The sequence below is a fragment of the Mytilus trossulus genome, chromosome 8 (genome assembly GCF_036588685.1).
Source record: "Mytilus trossulus isolate FHL-02 chromosome 8, PNRI_Mtr1.1.1.hap1, whole genome shotgun sequence".
Lineage (NCBI taxonomy): Eukaryota > Metazoa > Mollusca > Bivalvia > Mytilida > Mytilidae > Mytilus > Mytilus trossulus.
Window position 1 is genome coordinate 33,171,808 of NC_086380.1, and position 19,572 is coordinate 33,191,379.

General features: G+C 32.1%; 1 protein-coding gene across 4 annotated transcripts in view; it reads left to right on the top strand.

The window, feature by feature from the left end:
* The window catches only part of LOC134681842 (uncharacterized), a 68,573-nt gene that overhangs the window by 5,141 nt on the left and 43,860 nt on the right, over positions 1-19,572 (top strand). For 2 of the 4 annotated variants that reach the window (XM_063541480.1, XM_063541483.1), the window contains exons 3-11: positions 2,128-2,172; positions 4,227-4,309; positions 5,602-5,673; positions 6,559-6,697; positions 8,887-8,969; positions 9,694-9,765; positions 11,072-11,210; positions 14,756-14,809; positions 18,804-18,857. In XM_063541480.1, coding sequence (XP_063397550.1) covers positions 2,128-2,172; positions 4,227-4,309; positions 5,602-5,673; positions 6,559-6,697; positions 8,887-8,969; positions 9,694-9,765; positions 11,072-11,210; positions 14,756-14,809; positions 18,804-18,857 — 741 coding nt within the window. The remainder of the gene's footprint in view (positions 1-2,127; positions 2,173-4,226; positions 4,310-5,601; positions 5,674-6,558; positions 6,698-8,886; positions 8,970-9,693; positions 9,766-11,071; positions 11,211-14,755; positions 14,810-18,803; positions 18,858-19,572) is intronic. The other 2 variants (XM_063541481.1, XM_063541482.1) reach the window with 2 other exon arrangements.

Below are 19,572 nucleotides of genomic sequence, written 5' to 3' on the forward strand. Positions count from 1 at the left end.
TGTGTTTTCCTCAACCAAATGCTATAAAACTTATATACAATGCTAATTCCCATAAATAAAAGATCAATTTCGAATTTGGTTGGCGCCACTTTTACCATTCAAGAGTAATGCCCTTCAAAAATGGACAAAATGCTGAATTTTTCGTTTTCTTTCTCTAACTTAAGTTTGCCTCAACAAAATGTTTTGAAACTCATACAGATTGCTAATAACCACCAAACTCAGGTCAAGTTCGAATTTTGGTGGTGTCACATTACCGTTATTAAACTATGTCACTTTAAAACGTTATAGGTGTAATACCACCAAATCAAAGTACGTCACATCCGGTTGGATACGAAAATAGGGCAAACAAAATATTCCCTTGAGTTTGACAGTTGTAGCTTATTAATCCTACATTTCATTGCAGTAAAACATTTCTGGTCATAAATATATATCTTTGGTATTGCAAAGCACCATTATTTTATAATTTAGGGTTTCTATAGAATATTTTGGAAACTTAAGGTTACATGGTTACTAAAACTTGTACACAGATAAAAAGAGGTGAACATGTGATTGGTTAACTTCCAGTGATGGCTATGTTCTTATATGCAATGAAATGTTATGTCATTTTTTTTCTATAGTGCTGGACAGGATAAAACTTTACTCATGCCAAGTATTTCTTTATTTGAAACAAAGATAAATTCTGCACATTTTTTTGAAAAATGCAAATTTAACAAAGGCTAATAGGGGAAAATCAGAAGTGGTATTAAACCTAATATTGGAAGATGTACATGCACCTTTGACCTTGTTAGTATTCTCATTTGTTAAAATTTCTTGCTATTCAAGTAAAATAAAAAATGAAATATTCTGAGTGGATTGAGTCTCTAAAACACATTTTTTTGAGAACTTTCCCTTGAAATAGGACTCTGTCATGAATATTCGTAGACAGAACAAGCAAGGTATGCTTAGTGTTTTGGGGAGCTTTTTCTCCTTATTTCTTATATTCTGCAATAATAGAAATTTTTTCCTAAATAATACTTTAATAAATATATGGTTATAATTGAATGCAATTATTTTTAAAGCAGTAACAACAAATCATTGACTGAAAGAGAAGCTTTTTATGTCCCTCTCTGGACACGGCGTTATTTTAAGTTTTACGTAAGACTTATTGAAACTTCCTTGGAGTCGGCAAACTTTTTTATGGATAGTTCTTTCTGCTGAAATACTTCAATTACCTATTTATTATAACATTTCTATCATAAATAATGAAAGTTACCCCAATATTTTTATTTATTGGCCAAGGAAATTGAAATTTTGAGAAAATGAGAGGTAAAAATGGACCAGATGAGCCCTTATAAGGGAGACAAGTAGGTCCATTATTGGTATTTATCATCCTAAAGTCATCTTTTGTATTAGATTCAACTGATTGAAATATTGGATCATTTATTGGTCCACATTATATTCTATCATGATGATAAAGTTCAAATTTAACAAAGGTTAATAGGGGGAAATCAATGGTGTTATTACATCTATATGCCAGGGGGGTATCATCTGTGTCCCTGGGAAACATATTCCATTTATATTTATCTAGCATTTGTTTCTTCAAGTCAACAGGGAGATGTAGTATTCTTGAAATTGGATAACTATTCAAAAAGCAACAATAGTCCTTCCTCCCCCCACTAAAAAAAGAAGAAAATAGAAAAAACAAACATTAGTGATTATCCACATCTTTACATATGAAAATATGAATTTGTTATGATAAACAATTAGCTACAGCTATCCACCACAAACCATGGAAAGGCACTATATATATATATATGTATGCGATCGTCCTGATCATATGAGTAAGTATACCACAAACTTCATATTTAAATCAGGATCTGCGTTGCTTCCCGTAATTTCTGTTGTGTTGCTGTAAGGTAATAAAGGTATAAATATTAAAAGTGTTAAAAGTAAAAATAGCAAGTGTAAAACACAGAGAGAGTTAAGCATTGGAAGACAGTCAAAAGAAACAAAAAAAATGCTTTTATGCTCTATCAACATATTTTCCTTCAAATTATTTTAATCTATTATTATTTTCGGTAACATTGTTTTACACGTGAAAAATAAAGTCAACTTATTTCACATATAATTATTTAATCATCATTTCAGTTCTTCTCGTTACTGTTACGTCCATCATATGGAAGATGTCATTGGGTATGATAAAATATGCTTTTATTAATTTTTGTTTAATTACTTAACACGTATGTTTTGTTATATTACAATGTTTTGATTGGCTAACAGATTTCATGGTTACATAAAATAGATAACTATTTTTTTTAATTGACGTTACTAGGCGGAAACCCAGTTAAAATCAAACGAAAGAAATGAAACTCTTTGTAAGATAAGGCGAAAAAATCCAAATTAGTATATTTGAATTGTTTACATCTGTTTCTATAGGCTTAAAAGTTTGATAAAAGTGCATAATTTAGGACTTTTTGCATTTGATATACATGTTTTGACTTGCATTATAGGATGGAGATATTTGTAAACTTTTAAATTATATTAGACAAATTTTCATAACACAGTCGATTGTGGTAGGTTCAAATCCAAGTGGATCTTGTTTGTGCATAAGCATAAATTCCACCGAAAGAATTATACATATAGATAAAAGATTGGTCTTTCTAAAGCATTAATTTGCATCGATGCCCTCGACAATAGTTGTTTGGGAAAAAATCCCCAAAATGGGAAATATTTCATCAAAAAAAGAAAGTCAAATGCACCTTTTATGTTCGGACGTGTCTAAGGTGACTGCAATGTCCTAAAAAAGCAAAAATATTTGATACATCATCTCGCTTCAGATTCTATCATTTTTATAGGCCAGATTGATTTAATAATACTAACTCTGCACAGTACAAAAGAATGAAATATATGGCTCATACTTTTCTAATAAGTCATACACAACAATGTAGGTGGGTTCGATAAACACATTTTTACCAAAAGTACTTTACGCCAGACTTTACAACTTGATCTTAAAAATGCTTAACTTTAAAAAAAAAAGCTTCATTTTTTGTGTGTGCTATCAAAGGTTATAAGTCTTCAACCTTGAACATTTTAAGTCTGCCCTTCCACGAAATATTTAATTAGAATGTTTTTAAATGTTTTTGAATTTTCGAAATTCCACCTGACAACCCATCAGACAATAGTTTTTTAAAAGTTGACTGAATGCAGAAAAGTAAATTAAATGATGCTCAATAGCTAGTAGATACAGTTTTTGAAAAATACAACTGGCACATAAGGATAGTTATAGTGCTATGTGAATCAATTTATTAGTTCAAGAGCTAAATTTGCAGCACGTCATCCCTACAATGGCTTACATTTTTACGGTTTTAAAAATAGACTGACGTAATAGGGGAGATACTTTTTTGACTAAGAAGAATCCTGACTGCCACAACAGCCAACCAAATCACTGCAATAGTTTGGCATATCTTAAAGGGATAAACAAAATAAATAAAAAAATATTTAAATCTTAAAAATTGCATGTCTTCTGATAATGGTTAAACTAATAAGTAATACCTCCTACTTGGGGCACACTCATCACATCTGGTCAGAGAGGAATACATTTTAATTAACATCCTTTGAAAATTAAACAACATCGCTGTTTAAGATTCATCATAACAAACGGACAAATATGGCTGTATTTAAATGCCAAAAAATACTCTGAGTACAGACTTACCTGTGTAGTTGAAAAAGTTTTAATGCCTAGCATTCACTAGATATATAAAAGTTAAATGCATTTTGTGTTTAAGAAAGATAAAAATACTAAAGGTAGCAACAGAAATAGGTATAGATTAGTTAAGTTTTGGTCGAATATGGTGCAAACTAGATAAAGCATGGTTCAGACTTGGCCGATCATGATTAAGACTTGGTCGAATATTGTTCGACACGTATAAAATGGTTAAGTACTAGCGAGTAAAGGTCGAGTACAAGTTCAGACTGTTAAATATGGTTCAGACTACAGTCGAGTAGTATCAAGTCAATTTCAGACCAATGCAGACTATTCAATTAAAAATCAATACAGTCGAGTACAGATATTGGTCATTTCAGACATTTACTGGTTTGTAGTGTTATCTCATTTGTAACTGTTTGTTAAGGATTCAGTTTTAAAATAGTAATTATAATGCTAAAATTTAACGGTCATTTCTACGTGAAATTCTTGTACACATGAATGATTTTACAATGTGAAAATATAATTTAATTGTATATTTTAGGTCTGTCTTGTTTATCATGTCATAGCGAATCCGATAAATCCAGGTGTTCGACACATCAAGTACAATGTCGGGAGGGTTTTGAGGTAAACATTTCAATGCGTTTCTCATTTCAAATATCTGAAACAACTGTTTAGCAGGGATTGGAAGTTGATTTCGACTTGAAAGAAATGAGGCATATTCTTAGTTTGGTGAAAACAGAGAAACGCTTTGTCTTTCACTAGCTGGTATTTAAGCATCAACATTTTTGAAGTTACTGTCCTTTCCTTTAACCAAACCAAACAAAGAAATCGGAACATAAAACAACACAAAACAAGCAACAACACAAACAAAAACATCTCACTTATCATGAACGTCTTATATTATATCAAAAGGAGTAAGTCCGGTAAGGACCGATTTTGGCCTCAAATTTCAGGTTCATCTTACGAAAGATTTTGACCACTTTTTAACCACTTAAGTGTCGATTTCATTTGAATCAATCAATTTAAGTGAAGGATTGTATCTGATTTAGTCATTAAAAACAACACGATTCAAGCTCAAATATGAAAAATCTACCAAATATGCCGAAAAATGTCACTTTTTAGATGTTTTTTTTGTCAAAAATGAAAGTGGCCGCATCCGTGTTAATCCTCAACCTTTATATATGGTATGTATTATCATAAAATACAACTTACATTTCAATATTAAGGATGAACACGAATGCGGCCACTTCCGTTTCACGCGAAAGCCGTCTAAAATTTTACTAAAATGCTAGAATTGTGAAGATTTCAGTAATTTAGCATGACTTAATGGTGCTAGTACCCGATATATTTGCATTGTATTGTCAAAAACAGCCCATCGTTATGTAACAGAAACATTCTACTGTCTTATAAATAACTAAAAGTTCACATTTTAACAATTTTGTAAAACTGCGATATTGTGGGGCCCAGTATACTGGACCTACTCCTTTCAAGAATGTTTATATTGGACTTTAGTAGTGAAAGGTTATATATGTTTTTTTTGTATGAATCAAATAAAAAAACTCATCTTGATACACAATGGAAAAAAAACCACACAAACAAAACTCCCATGCATATTATTACACCCTAACATAACACATTGTCAGACTCTCAGTGTGATATAGCGGGTAAGGTATTAGGGTCATAATTATGTTTTACAGACGATATTTGTCATATTATCAAATTGTGGAACCCAGAAGTTTTTAATATTCTGTAGCATATACACGTTTCTTGCTTTGACTTGCATTGTACGGTAGATCTCTGTCATGTCAATTGGTAGCGTATAACTTAGATACTTTTCATGAAACAATTTCTGGAAAGGAAAGTTCAATAGTCCATTTGTATATCTGCTTGAAAGCACCTTCTGGTTTTTCTTTCAGGAATGCTTCTTTGATAAATCCACATTGCAAAATTCGGCGGTAGTTTACTCTGCAGGCTGCAGGGCAAAAGCGGTAAGCATAACATTAACTTTAGATAGATTTTCGAATTATTTTTCAGTAGGGAGTAAACCATTTGATATTCGGAGGGAGAAGGCGGGACAATTAAGAAAATGATCATTCTGCAACACAAATTGCAGGAATGTGTGTACAAAAATGAAATTCAACCGGCAAAATTAACCATGTGCATGGTCAATGGCAAGCAATTTTGAAATTATGTCTATGTTAACTTTTGTATCCTTTAACTAAAAATGTGGATTTATCTTTTTTGACATGTAACATGGGTTCCCTATCGAAACCAAAGTATGTCCAAGATGGATGTACTATATGTTGTTCAAAGTAAAATCCGGGTTGTGGCAGTCAATAATGTTAAAACAAAATAGGGTTAAAATAAAAATATTTATCAAGATTAAACACATGAATCAGTCAGACTTAAAAGACATTTAGTTTCGAACTATTGATTATATGTCAATTTCGATATACCGGGTGTAGACAATGATAATGATAATTTGGTGTTTAATGTCCATATACAAAAATAACATGCGTTCAAGGACCAGAACATGTTAATGTGAAATGAGTATTGCCCTGCTGATCGAAGCAGAAATAACAGGCCAGTGATAGACATGTGTCAACTTCTCAGACACATTATCATGATTCCAATCCAGACATATTTTGCTTGAACTTAAATGCAACATGCTGAGTGTAAAAATTTAGAACACACATTTGTAAGTCTTTTACTTTGTTCCGGACAGGGAAACAATGACCTACCACACTCGAGACAAACACGATATAGCGAGATAAATGAGTTAATCCCGATTATACATAACGTGAGATAATTAAAACAGAAAACATGCTGATGGTTGTGACATACATGTAATTAAACTACTTATTTAATTGAAGGTTTGTGATTTGTTAGAAAATGCCGTAGGGAAAAGAGACGTTATAGGTCGGTCACGGAGGACGTCGGTTCTCTGTGCACAATGCTGTAATACAGCTTCAAGGAATAACATTCCATGCAATGCACATTTATGCGACAATCGTAAGTGTTATTTATATTTTTTTCTTATGAAAAAGCAAATCATGTATTTAGAAAAAATCAAAAATGCATTTATATCAATTGCATACGTTAATATATATTTCTAATATTAGCAAAACTGTAAGATGTTACTAAGACGACAATACACCCTAGGTCTACAACGGACGGAGTAATGCCTAGAAGAAAATAGAAGGAAATAAACTCAACTTAGATACCAGGATTAAAATGTTGTATGCAAGACGCTTGTTTCGTCTGCAAAAGAATCACAAGTGGCGCTAAAACAATCAAAAGGCTAAATAAATCACATAATTAAACATGTTAAAGACCAGGGATGACACGATATCCTTAAAAGGTTTTGACAAATACAATGTACAGTTAATGTAAATTATTCCAGGAATAGAAAATCCTTAGTTATTAAAAAAATCAAAGCTTTGTGAACAGTTAAGATAACTGTCCGTATAACTGACTTAACAAAACACAAGATTGGGCAGAACGAAAACCACATAAAGGCGATTGAGACCGTGTACCCACTGCAAGGGAATTACTAGTTGTCACGGACATAAAGTGCCAATAACACAGCATAAATTATTTTATGTTGAATCTGCGTTGCTGGGACGTGTTGTCCTTGACAAGCTTAAGATAAGTCAAATTTGGTATTGAAACAAAACTCTAGTGGAGAGTTTTTCATTGGCAATCTCACCACATCAAGTAGATAAAATCGGAATTGTGGCGACGACGAATAGAACATTATCAGTTTACAGGATTATCTTATTTGTATGCAGACTATTCAAGTTAATCAACTCATCATAGATACCAGGACTAAATTTAGTATATACGACAGACACTTGTTCCGTCTACAAAAGACTCATCAGTGACGCTCGAATCCAAAAAAGTTAGAAAGGCCAAATAAAGTACGAAGTTGAAGAGCATTGAGAACCAAAATTCCTAGAAGTTTTGCCAAATACAGCTAAGGTGATATATGCCGGAGGTAGAAAAGCCTTTAGGTTTACTTAGTAATTTAAAAAAATCAAAAATTTGTAAACAGTATGTTCAGTAAGGTCCTAAAATGGCCCCCTTTTTAGCGTAAATTTCAAATTCGGATTTATTGACCAATATCACAATAAATTAAAGCTAATATAGTGACTAGATAGGAAATAAGCTATTTTGTTGAAAACTTTACGTTTCTACGTTACATTATGACGTCACAAGTTGCACTCATATTGATTTTTCACGAAAAAATCAATGAAAATAGGTAAATTTCAATAGATTATTGGACAGGAAACATAGAGCGCATACGTCGACAACAAAGATCTTTTAAAATAATGTTTGTGAAGACATTTCACATGTCTTAATTGAATATTAAGTTTGTCGACGCCTGCGCTCTATGTTTCCTGGTCCTTAATTTGGTTGAATCCAGCTCATTTTGTCAAATGTCACCAAAATCCCTTATTTTGACCTTTTTGGGATGTAAAAATCAACGTCTTAGACTTAAACTTTGACAAAAACAGTTCTGCTTAACTTTCTCAAATGTATTTAATGCAACTTAAAACCTTTATTGGCTTGTAACTATGAACTTTATTACCGAACTTACTCATTAAATATAACCATTTCAATGACAATTCATGTCAGCACAAAAAGTGCTGACTACTGGGCTTGTGATACCCTCGGGGAAAAAAATCTCCACCAGGAGTGGCATCGACCCAGTGGTTGTAGATAAACTCATCAGAGATACCAGGACTAAACATTAGTACAGTCGAGTACATATATAGGCCATTTCAGACTTTCACTGGTTTGTAGTTTTATCTTATTTGTAACTGTTTGTTTTAACCGAGGGTCACATAAACAATTATAATGCTACTGCTACTGCTGCTTCAGCTGATGATGTGATTGAGTGAGGAGTATGAGATGGACGAGGAGGATGAGGAGCAGTAGCAGGAGAAGGGGGAATAGGAGAAGGAAGTGGATGATGTAAAAATACCAAAACAATTAAAATAAATAAAATTGAAAAAAATATTTTTTGTATAAAAAAACAAACGAAGACAATTACGCATATCTGATTACTTCATATCGAGTCAGTTTTAAAATAGTAATTTTTATGCTAAAACTATTAATAACACGTCATTTCTACATGAAATTTTTGTACACAAGAATGATTTCAATATGTAAAAATATAATTTAATTCTATATTTTAGGTATGTTTTGTTTATCATGTCATAGCGAATCCGATAAATCCAAGTGTTTGACACATCAAATAGAATGTCGGGATGGACTTGAGGTAAACATTTGAATTCCTTGTTCATTTCATTTCAAATATCTGAAATATACTGTTTAGCAGGAATTGGAAGTTGATTTGGACTTGAAAGAAATGATGCATTTTTAAATCTTAGTTTGATGAAAGCCGGAACGTGGTTTGTCTTTCATTAGCTGGTATTTAAGCATCGAAGTATTTAAAGTTACTGTATTTTCCTTTTTAACAAAGCAGACAAAAAATACGTACATAAAAGAACACAAATCAAACAAACAAAAATAAAAGCTTACATGTATCATGAACGTCTTTGGTTATGTCAAAACTTCAAGAAGTTTTATATTGGTCTTTAGTAGTGAAAGTTGATTTTGTTTTAATGAATGTCAGCGATGCAAAAGAAAGCAAACAAAAAAATCATCTAAACACACAATGAAAACACACATAAACACGCATATTATCACACCATCACACTATACACTATACATTGTAATGCCCTCAGTGTGATACAGCGTGGATGTTATAAGGATCACTTGCTTAACAGACGATAGTTGTCATATTATCAATTGGTGGAGCCCAGAAGATTTTAATATTCTATAACATATACACGTTTCTTGCTGTGACTTGTATTGTACGGTAGATCTCTATCATGTCTATTGCTAATATAAAATTTAGAAACATTTTATTAAAAATTTCTGGAAAGTTTAATTGTCAATTTGTATAAATGCTTGAAATAACTTTCTTGTTTTTCTTTCAGGAATGCTTCTTTGACAAAATCACTTTGCAAAATTCTGCTGTGGTTTACTCTGCAGGCTGCAGGGAAAAGGCGGTAAGCAAAACATTGACTTAAAAGTGGTGCAAAAGATACCAGAGGAACAATCAAACTCATAGTTCGATAATAAACTGACAACGCCATGGCTAAAAATGAAAAAGACAAACAGACAAATAATAGTACACAAGAACCAACATATAAAACTAAAGACTGAGCAACACGAACCCCACCGAAAGCTGGGGGCTATCTCAGGTGCTCCGGAAGGGTAAGAATATACTGATCCACACGTGGAACCCGTCGTGTTGCTCATGTTATTACAAATCCGGTAAATAGTCTAATACGGTAGGTCACATACATGAAAAGGAAAGGGGATTGTAGTTATCGACGTAACAAACATATCATCTGTGAAACGGTTATTCCATAACGGCCGACAAACTCGTGATGGCGTCCGTAAAATTTACGAAGGGATGATTTTAACTTCACTATTTGGAACTAGATTTCAGAATTAGCTCTCGGTAGGGGGTTAACCATTTGATATTCGGAGGGAGAAGACAGGACAATTATGAAAATGACCATTCTATAACTAGATTTGCAGGAAATTGTGTAAAAAAAAAGCAAAATGGAATTCGAACGGCAAAGCATGTGCATCGTCAATTGCAAACAAATTTTGAACTTATGTCTATATTAACTTTTGTATCCTGTAACTGACAATATGGATTTGTCTTTTTTGACAACTGTTAACATGGGTTTCCTATCAAAAACCAAATTATGTCCGAAATTGATGTACTGTGAGTTGTTCAAAGTAATTTCAATGTGATGTGGAAGTCCATAATGCTAAAACAAAAAAAAAGGTATACATTCAAAATATTTATCAATATAAGACAAAAATTCAAAAGACATTTCGTTTCGAACTATTTAATATATGTCAATCTCGATTTTCATGGTGTAGATAATGATGATAATAATTCGGTTTTTAATGTCTAGTTACAAAATTAACATGCGTTCAGGGACCAGAACATGTTAACGTGAAATGAATATTACCCTGCTGATCGAGCCAGAGGTAACAGTACAGTTGAAAACATATGTCAACCTACTCAGACACATTATCGTGATTCCGATCCAGCTATTCTTTGTTTGTAATCTTATGCAACATGCTGATTGTGAAGGTATAGCATATAAATTTGTAAGTGTTGTGTTTGTCCTGGACAGGGAAACAATGACCTACACACTCGAAACAAACATACTACAACGAGATCAATGAGTTGATTCCAAGATTAGTTATATAGTGAAAAATTAAAACAGAAATATCCTGATGGTTGTGGGTTGTGACAAACATGTAATAAAAATACTAATTTTATTTAAGGTTTGCGATTTGGTAGGAAATGCCGTAGGGAAAAGAGACGTTATAAGTCGGTCACGGAGGACGTCGGTTCTCTGTGCACAGTGCTGTAATACACCTCCAAGGAATAGTTTGCCGTGCAATGCACAATTATGCGAGGATCGTAAGTTATATTTATAATTTTTAACCATCTCCGTGTCTTAGATCATAGATGCATTAATATCGATTGCATACGTCAACATATATTTCTAAAAGCAAAGCTGTAGGAAGTGGTAACGATGACAAGACAACATTCCAAGGTCGAATACGGAAGGAGCTATGCCTAGAATTCAAAAGAAGGAAATAAACTCAAAAACAAGAAGAAGCCAGATCATTTAATTTCACATTCAGATATATTAAATGATTTTCTTTCCATTAAGAATCCAAACTGTTCTGATTAGGGTCCATTTATATATCCTCCAGAACTAGAAATTAAAGAACAATGGACACGGCTTCCTCATGTTTAGACTTATAATCTCGAATGTGACATACACGTTCATCTCAGTACCAGAATCTATGACAAACGAGATGATTTTAATTTTGAAATTATCAACATACCCCAACCTTAGTTGCAGTATACCAACTTAATCTGCATATGGGAAATACATTTGCGGTTTTTAAAAGCTTACAGCTGCTACTTAGACTTTGTAAACGTCATCAGAGTCTGAGCAGAAAGTTGATGAACAAGGGGTATGTCAAAGAACGTCTCTACCTTTTTCTAAAAAAATTCATCGGAAGGTACCAAGACCTTGTTGATAAATATTCTGTATCAACTTCACAAATGATACACGATGATCTAGAGTAATGATTCGTAGTACTAACGTTGTTTATTATCTTAATAACATGCGATAGTATTCTTTTACTTGTATTTGTGAATATTTCTTTCACTTTTTAATCTATTGATAGCAATGTCCGTTTGACATGGCTCGGTGCTTATACATTCCGTCATTGTGTTTAATGCGCTATGGTAAATGTTTGTCTTCTTGGCTATCATTTTTGTTATTGTGCTTGTCCATACCCACTTTGTGTATTTTGTTGTTGTTGACATATTCGTCTGTTTCTAGAGTGATTAAGATTATAACACAATAATGACTGCTTAACTTCTATTTGTGACATGTTTACCTATTATGTCCGTTTGTTTTATTCACACATCGTTGTCATTATTATGAAATTGTATGCAACCGTCATACAAGTGATAGGTTAAGCTAGCTTTAAAACCAGGTTTAACCAACCATTTTCTACATAAGAAAATGCCTGTACCCAGGCAGGAATATGACAGTTGTTTTCCGTTCGTTTGATGTGTCTGAGCTTTTGATTTTGCCATTTGATGAAGAAAATTTGGGTTTTGAATTTTCCTCGGACTATATTTTGTTATTTTACTTTTTTTTGTCTACTAAAGACTCATCAGTAGCGGTTTCATAAAAAATCAAAACGTCAAATAAGATACGAAGTTGAAGAGCATTAAGGATCCGATATTCAAAAAGGAAAGGTAATGGCAAATACAGCTAATGTAATTTGTTCTTGGTAAAGAAAATCTTGGTACTTGAATAATTCAAAAGTTTGTAAACAGTTAAGATCACTGTCCGTAAAACTGTCTTAACAAAACAAAAGATTAAGCATAACGAACACCGCATAATGCAGAGTGATCCCTTGCACTCCTGCAAAGGAACAACTTGTTGTCAAGGACACAACGTGCAAATGATACAGCATAGTTAAGTTTAAGCTGAATCTTCACTTCATGGACGTGTTGTCATTGACAATATAAGTCACATTCGGTAATGAAACAAAACTCTTGTGGAGACTTGTCGCATTGGAAATCTCAACACATAGCATGTTTATATTTTGTCATCAAAATTTTTTCAAATAAAATTAGTAGATTTGGGTAAATAAGTTCTCATTATTGAATAAATTAACATTCATGTTTAGTAGAAAATTGTGCTCACGTCAATTAAGCTCGAATTAAAAGTCAGGAATATGACGGTTGTTATCCATTCGTTTGGTGTGTATCAGATTTTGATTTTGTCATTAGTTTAGGGACTTTCCGTTTTGAATTTTCCTCGGAGTTCGATGTTTTTGTGATTTTACTTTTTACTAGCTCCTCTTTGTGATAAATATAAGATAACTCTGGTTAATTTTCCCAAAATTTTATCATTATAGGGAGAAATATAATTTTGTTTTCATATATATTTTTTTTTATAAAAGTTTAAATGCATATAGGTTTCAATCATAATTTCACACTAAAACATTTGACATAAGTTTGAAGTTTCTGGAATAAGGTGGTGGTAATGGTGTTCTGTTTTTGTGTTTGTACGTATGTTTATATGGTGTCTCTTTGTGTTAGGGGTGTCACATCATACAGTTGTTTGTCTTTAGAGAATCTAGTTATGCAACTACAGCAGAATGACTACAGGTCTCAAATAACACGTGTGTTGTTCACCTGAATGATTTACCTGAAATTATAAAAAGACAGACGACATTATATATATTATATAACAATAATGCGGCTGTTAAAGATGAAGGCAAATGTACTATCTTCACTCTCACAGTAAGTTGCCTCATTAAACCCAATATCGTTTTGTCAGGGGGTATATAACGACCTTGATTACCCACGAGTTGCTTTCACTGTCGTTGAGCTTATTATTTTAATGTAACTAAATAATATTTAAAAAATTATCAAGTGTTCTTTATGTTGGTAAAAAACATTTTTCAACGTTTCAAAACAAATATATAAAATAATAAAATATGCATGAATGTCTTTAACAAACCAATGATAAAAACTAAAATCTATTGAATTGTGTAATTATTTCAAACGAAATCAAATAACTATACGTAAATATAAAAATATGAATATGTTCAAGGGAGACAATACACGCATAGATTAAATAGACTTTTTCGAATTTAAATATAGTAAGATGGAATGTCACTCATGCATACAAATGACACATCAAAAGAATTAATTAACACATCATTCGTGCTCCACCTTCAATGAAGATTCTAAAGTATCAATGTATCCAACAGTTGTTAATCTATAGGATAGTGACAGGTAACGCACAGTTAGGTATATTTGTGCTAATTTTTTAAAACGTACTCAGAAAAATGCACGTACTACTTGATTTTCATAGCTCATAATAAACGTGTTTGCACATTAATAGAGTATAGTCGTTAATGATGATTTGCCTCTAATAGTATAAGGCACTATACAGATCGTAAGCTTGCATCAACTTACCCAAATACAGGTCTAAATTTACTTATAGCCTGATCATTTTGACATTGTTTAATATTCTTATCCGTGTCGGTTTTTGTAATATTATCACTACATCCTGTTAAGATTCGATTAAATACCAATATCCTGATATAGTCTGGTAAAAGCGCTACTGAACACATCATCTTATTCTTTATAAGTAAGTGAGTATGGAATTGTGGCGACGACGAATAGAGCATTATCAGTTGTCATCTGTCCAATGTAACACTAATATTTAACCTTTCTTAACAAAAACTTGTTTTAGGAGATCATACAAAAGTAATTTCATTTTGAAAACCGTTGGTTATTATTTTTGTGTATCATTGCGTTTTATATTATAATATAAACTTCGTCCAAAGGTGTCACTATTTTGAGGTCAATATGACTGTTAATGTATTTATGGCTTATTCCTACCTGTTTTTGTTTAGGATTTACAACTGACACATCAACACCTGGTCATTTTACAGATTACAATCAAAACGGTAGGTAAAAATATAATTAAAACAGAAATAGAAATTCTTTTAAGTATGCAGTCAGATGAAATTAAAAAATATTGATTTTAAACTTGATACTATAAATTACGTATACACTGTAGAAGAACATAATATAATTGAAACAGAAATTGACATTATTTTAAGTATGCAGTCAGGTGTTATATATCAGTATGTATGGTCAGATTATGGTTCTGTTTGTAAGAGAGAGTTGTTCCCCTTTTGTCTGTATCTTGTATGTATGTTTGTGACGTCATTCTTTGTCTGATTAAAATGTAGAAATGGAAGCTGATGTAGTTTTATGTGTCCGTATGTTATCGCCTCCATCCATGCTACCAGAGCTATTCCCCTAGTCTGTAATATGGTGGGGACCCGAAACGATCGTGAATAATGATTTATACATATTTTGGAGTTTAATTTTTCATTGGTTTTGGGATATTTTTTCTTAAAACGTTGACTGATTGTTCCTGATGGATCCTGTTATTCCGCCATGATGCTGATAACTTTTTATTGTTTTTAAAAATTTATACCTGAACTTTTATTATGATACCAAAATTTAAATTGATTTTTGAAAGACGAACATACCATGTCTCGTTTCGTGTACGTACTGTCTTTGTGAATTATTAGTGGATGTCTACATGTATACCGTTTTCAACCAGAAAGCACATGAGAATCATCTCATTGCATCATACATTATTTGATTTTCGTAACATTTGGATCCTGTTAATATATATGCTATTTTCATTTGACATTATTCAATTTGTATTGGTGATAACTGTATCGCCATGCATAGTCTAAAGTTCCGATTTCACCAAAAGAACCATGTTTACTGTTGACCCAGATTAATTTATCCGTTGAACCTTCTACACGTTTGATGTGTATTGCGTAATATGTTGACTGTATTGCTGTTGTGTTCATTCCACCGTAACCTTTATTTGACTCCGTCTTTTAAAAATGTAATTATATTTACTGTGTTTTGGTGATAACTGTATCGCCATGGTTTTGTAGAGTTCCGAGAAGATCTTTTTTAATTTATTCTGTACGAGAATTTTCTATTTTTAACCATGTTGATTTTATGAAACCTGATACTTTTCATGCTAATTTTGATCTACGTTATTTGTTTACTTTGAAATTAAGCTAATGTGAATGTGTTTATCATTTAGCGGTGTGATATTTATCATAAATAAAACCTTATTAAATTTAAGAGTTTAAGGTCTCTGGTGATACTATCAAATTTGTATTCAGCTATTTATAATGATATATGTTTTTCTAGTAGGAAATGCCATTGATATGTGTGTATCACTGTAATTGTTGTGTGGAAGTATTATGCGTGCATAAGGTCATCCGAGTCCGAGATGCCAAATTTTCGGGTTTGCAGCGTTGATACGTTTGTTTTAAAATGGTTACTAGAGTGTCGAGAGATTAACTTTATTCATGTGAACTTTTAATTTTGGAAATAATTATATATTGGTTTTTTTTAACATATAAACATATTGACCATTGTAAAAATTGAGTAAATTTTTGTTTTGGGGGCGGGATGTTATATATCAGACTTAGTATGTATGGTCAGATTATGTTTCTGTTTGTTAGAGAGAGTTGTTCCCCTTTTGTCAGTATCTTGTATTTATGTCTGTGACGTCATTCTTTGTCTGATTAAAATGTAGAAATGGAAGCTGATGTGTTTTATGTGTCCGTATGTTATCGCCTCCATCCATGCTACCAGAGCTATTCCCCTAGTCTGTAATACAGGTGAAATTAAAAAAATGTTGAATTTAAACTTGATACTATAAAGTAGAAGAATATTATCTAAGGAACAACATAAGTTCAAAATTTTGATAGGTTATTGAACTCCTTTTCGACATATCTAATGTTTATATTTAGCATTGGCATAATTTGGGTCTCAAATCGTCAATAAAATGAAATATATAATCGTCTTGAATAATTTATCCTGTATCGTAGGAAAAAAACGAAAAAGTGAGAATATCCGACAAAAAATTTCAAACCTAACATGACTACATCCTTAAGGTATACACCACTCATTCATAGCTCCTTTGCTTTCCATGCTAAATTCAGCAATTTCAAGCAATAATGGCTACTGTGTTTTTAGTTCAAATACAGTGGTAGTCATTTCATGTCAAAACTATACCTTATCATGACTTGTGCTGAAAAATTCAACATACCTTTAATTGCATATTAGAGCGTACTGGTTCCTGGAAGTTTGATAGTTTGCACGAATGTATAAATAGGCAACCGTGTCCGGTCGGAGTTAGAACATCTATCTGTCGATGTATTCTGTATGTTAACTTCTAGTATAATTGTCTTATTGTTGTCATTGGGTCGCTGTCTCATTGACGTAAACCCATCATTCTTTCTATATGTCTTTATAGAGCAACTTTATTTTAGTCTGGTAAATATAAAACGGAGATGTCTTTTGAATGCCAGTAAGACAACTTTCCACAAGAGACCCAATGACATTGAAATTATAAATCACCGTACGGTCTTCAACAATGAACAAAGCTCATACCGCATAGTCAGCTATACAAGGCCCCGAAAAAGACACCTGTTTAATCATTCAATCAAGAAAATCTAACGGCCTAATTTATGTACAAAATAATGAATGAAAAACAAATATGTGACACAGCAACAGGCGACAACCAATGAACTACAGGCTCCAGACTTGGGACAGGGATTTCAAATTGTAACGGGCCAAACTCGTTTGAAGGCGTTAAACCATACCCTAACCTGGAACAGTGGTGTAACAGTACACCATCACAAATATCAAATACTAGTTGAAAAAGGCTGAACTCATCAGATAGATACAACAAGTAATACATCTAAATAAAACACAAAGTGAACGTGGACGGGTACTTATACATCCTTGCAATAAAAAGACATTAAGTACAGATCTAAGAGTACTCACAGTTACTGATAACAAGTTAAAGGCCAATAACAAGTTATTAAAAAAATCATGCATCTTAGACTTAAATATCAATCAGCACACATCCACCATCCAGTAGATTTCTTATAAAGACGTCATGAACAGTCAAAGAAAAACATGGCCTTGTACAACATTTGTACAATGGCAAGATACAGGTATCGACAGATTGTAGAGGAATGAATATGCATATGTATATTAAGATAATATTAAGTCTTAATCTTATTTCCTGATAACAAAATCAACATTAATACCAATAAAACAATATTCAAAGATATAATTACTGTGTTGAATTGATAACATTTTAGAAAAAGTTTAGTTGAAGGATCGATAAGTTTACACTGTTCGTTTTCTACATTTCAGGGCTAAAAAAAACCAACTCCGTAAAATGAGGATGGTGTTTCCCGTTTGCTATAAGTTTTCTACATGTACAACCAAACTTTCAAACCAAATCTTTATATCTAAAATTTAGTAACGGGTTTGAGTAATTTGTTTGGTAACGAAATCAGCGAAATAATAATTCACCAGTAATACACAGATTACGTTTGATTGAAATCCAAAACGTCACGCCATACAAGATCATAACGAACGAGTTGTGATATAGAAACACCGTAAGATTGTGCCAAAGGCAAAACACCGTCCACAAAAGGAAACTAAACTAAAAAAAACGAAAAATCGTCCCTTTTGTGTTCAATTTTAGTGTATAGTGCCTTTGTAAAATTGAACTATCTAAAAATAAGAAAGGACAGTTATTACCGTTTATATTTGATTTGTTTGGAGTAAGTGCCATTGAGTATATTTCTGCAGTTTATTTAGAAAATTCTTAACAAAAACTTGTATATTTCTGCAGTTTATTTAGAACATTTATAACAAAAAATTGTTTTTGGAGATCATAAAAAAAAGAATTTCATTTTCAAAACTGTTGGTTATTATTTTTGTGTATCATTGCGTTTTATATTATAATATGAACTTCATCCAAACGTTTCACTATACTAAAGACAATATGACTGTTGTTGTATTAATTGCTTATTTCTACCTGTTATTTTTTAGTATTTACAACTGACACATCAACACCTGGTCATTTTACAGATTACAATCATAACGGTAAGTAAAAATATAATTAAAAAAATAATGGACATTCTTTAAAGTATGAAGTCAGATGAAAATTAGAAATGTTGCATTTAAACTTGATACTATAAATCTGAAGAACCTAATACAATTAAAACAGAAATGGACATTCTTTTAAGTATGCAGTCAGGTGAAATTTAAAAAATGTTGAATTTTAACTTGATACTATACATCAGAAGAACCTAATATAATTAAAACATAAATGGACATTCTTTTAAGTATGCAGTCAGGTGAAATTAATAAATGTTGAATTTAAACTTGATACTATAAATCAGAAGAACATTATTTAAGGAACAAAATGAGTTAAAAATTTTGATAGATTATGGAACTCCTTTTCGATAAATCTAATGTATATTTTTAGCATTGGCATAATTTGGGTCTCAAATTGTAAGAAAAGAAATATATAATCCTCTTAAATAATTGATCCTGCATCGTAGGGAAACAGACAAAAAGTACGAATACCCGACAAAAAAATTCAAACCTGTCATGACTACATCCTTTAGGCATAAACCACTAATTTAAAGCCCTAATGCTTCCTTGCTAAATTTAGCGATTTCAAGCATTAATGACTACTGTGTTTTAAGGTCAAATACAGTGGTAGTCATTTCATGTCAAAACTATACCTTATCCTGACTTGTACTGAAAAATTCAACATACCTTCAATTGCATATTAGAGCGTACTGGTTCCTGG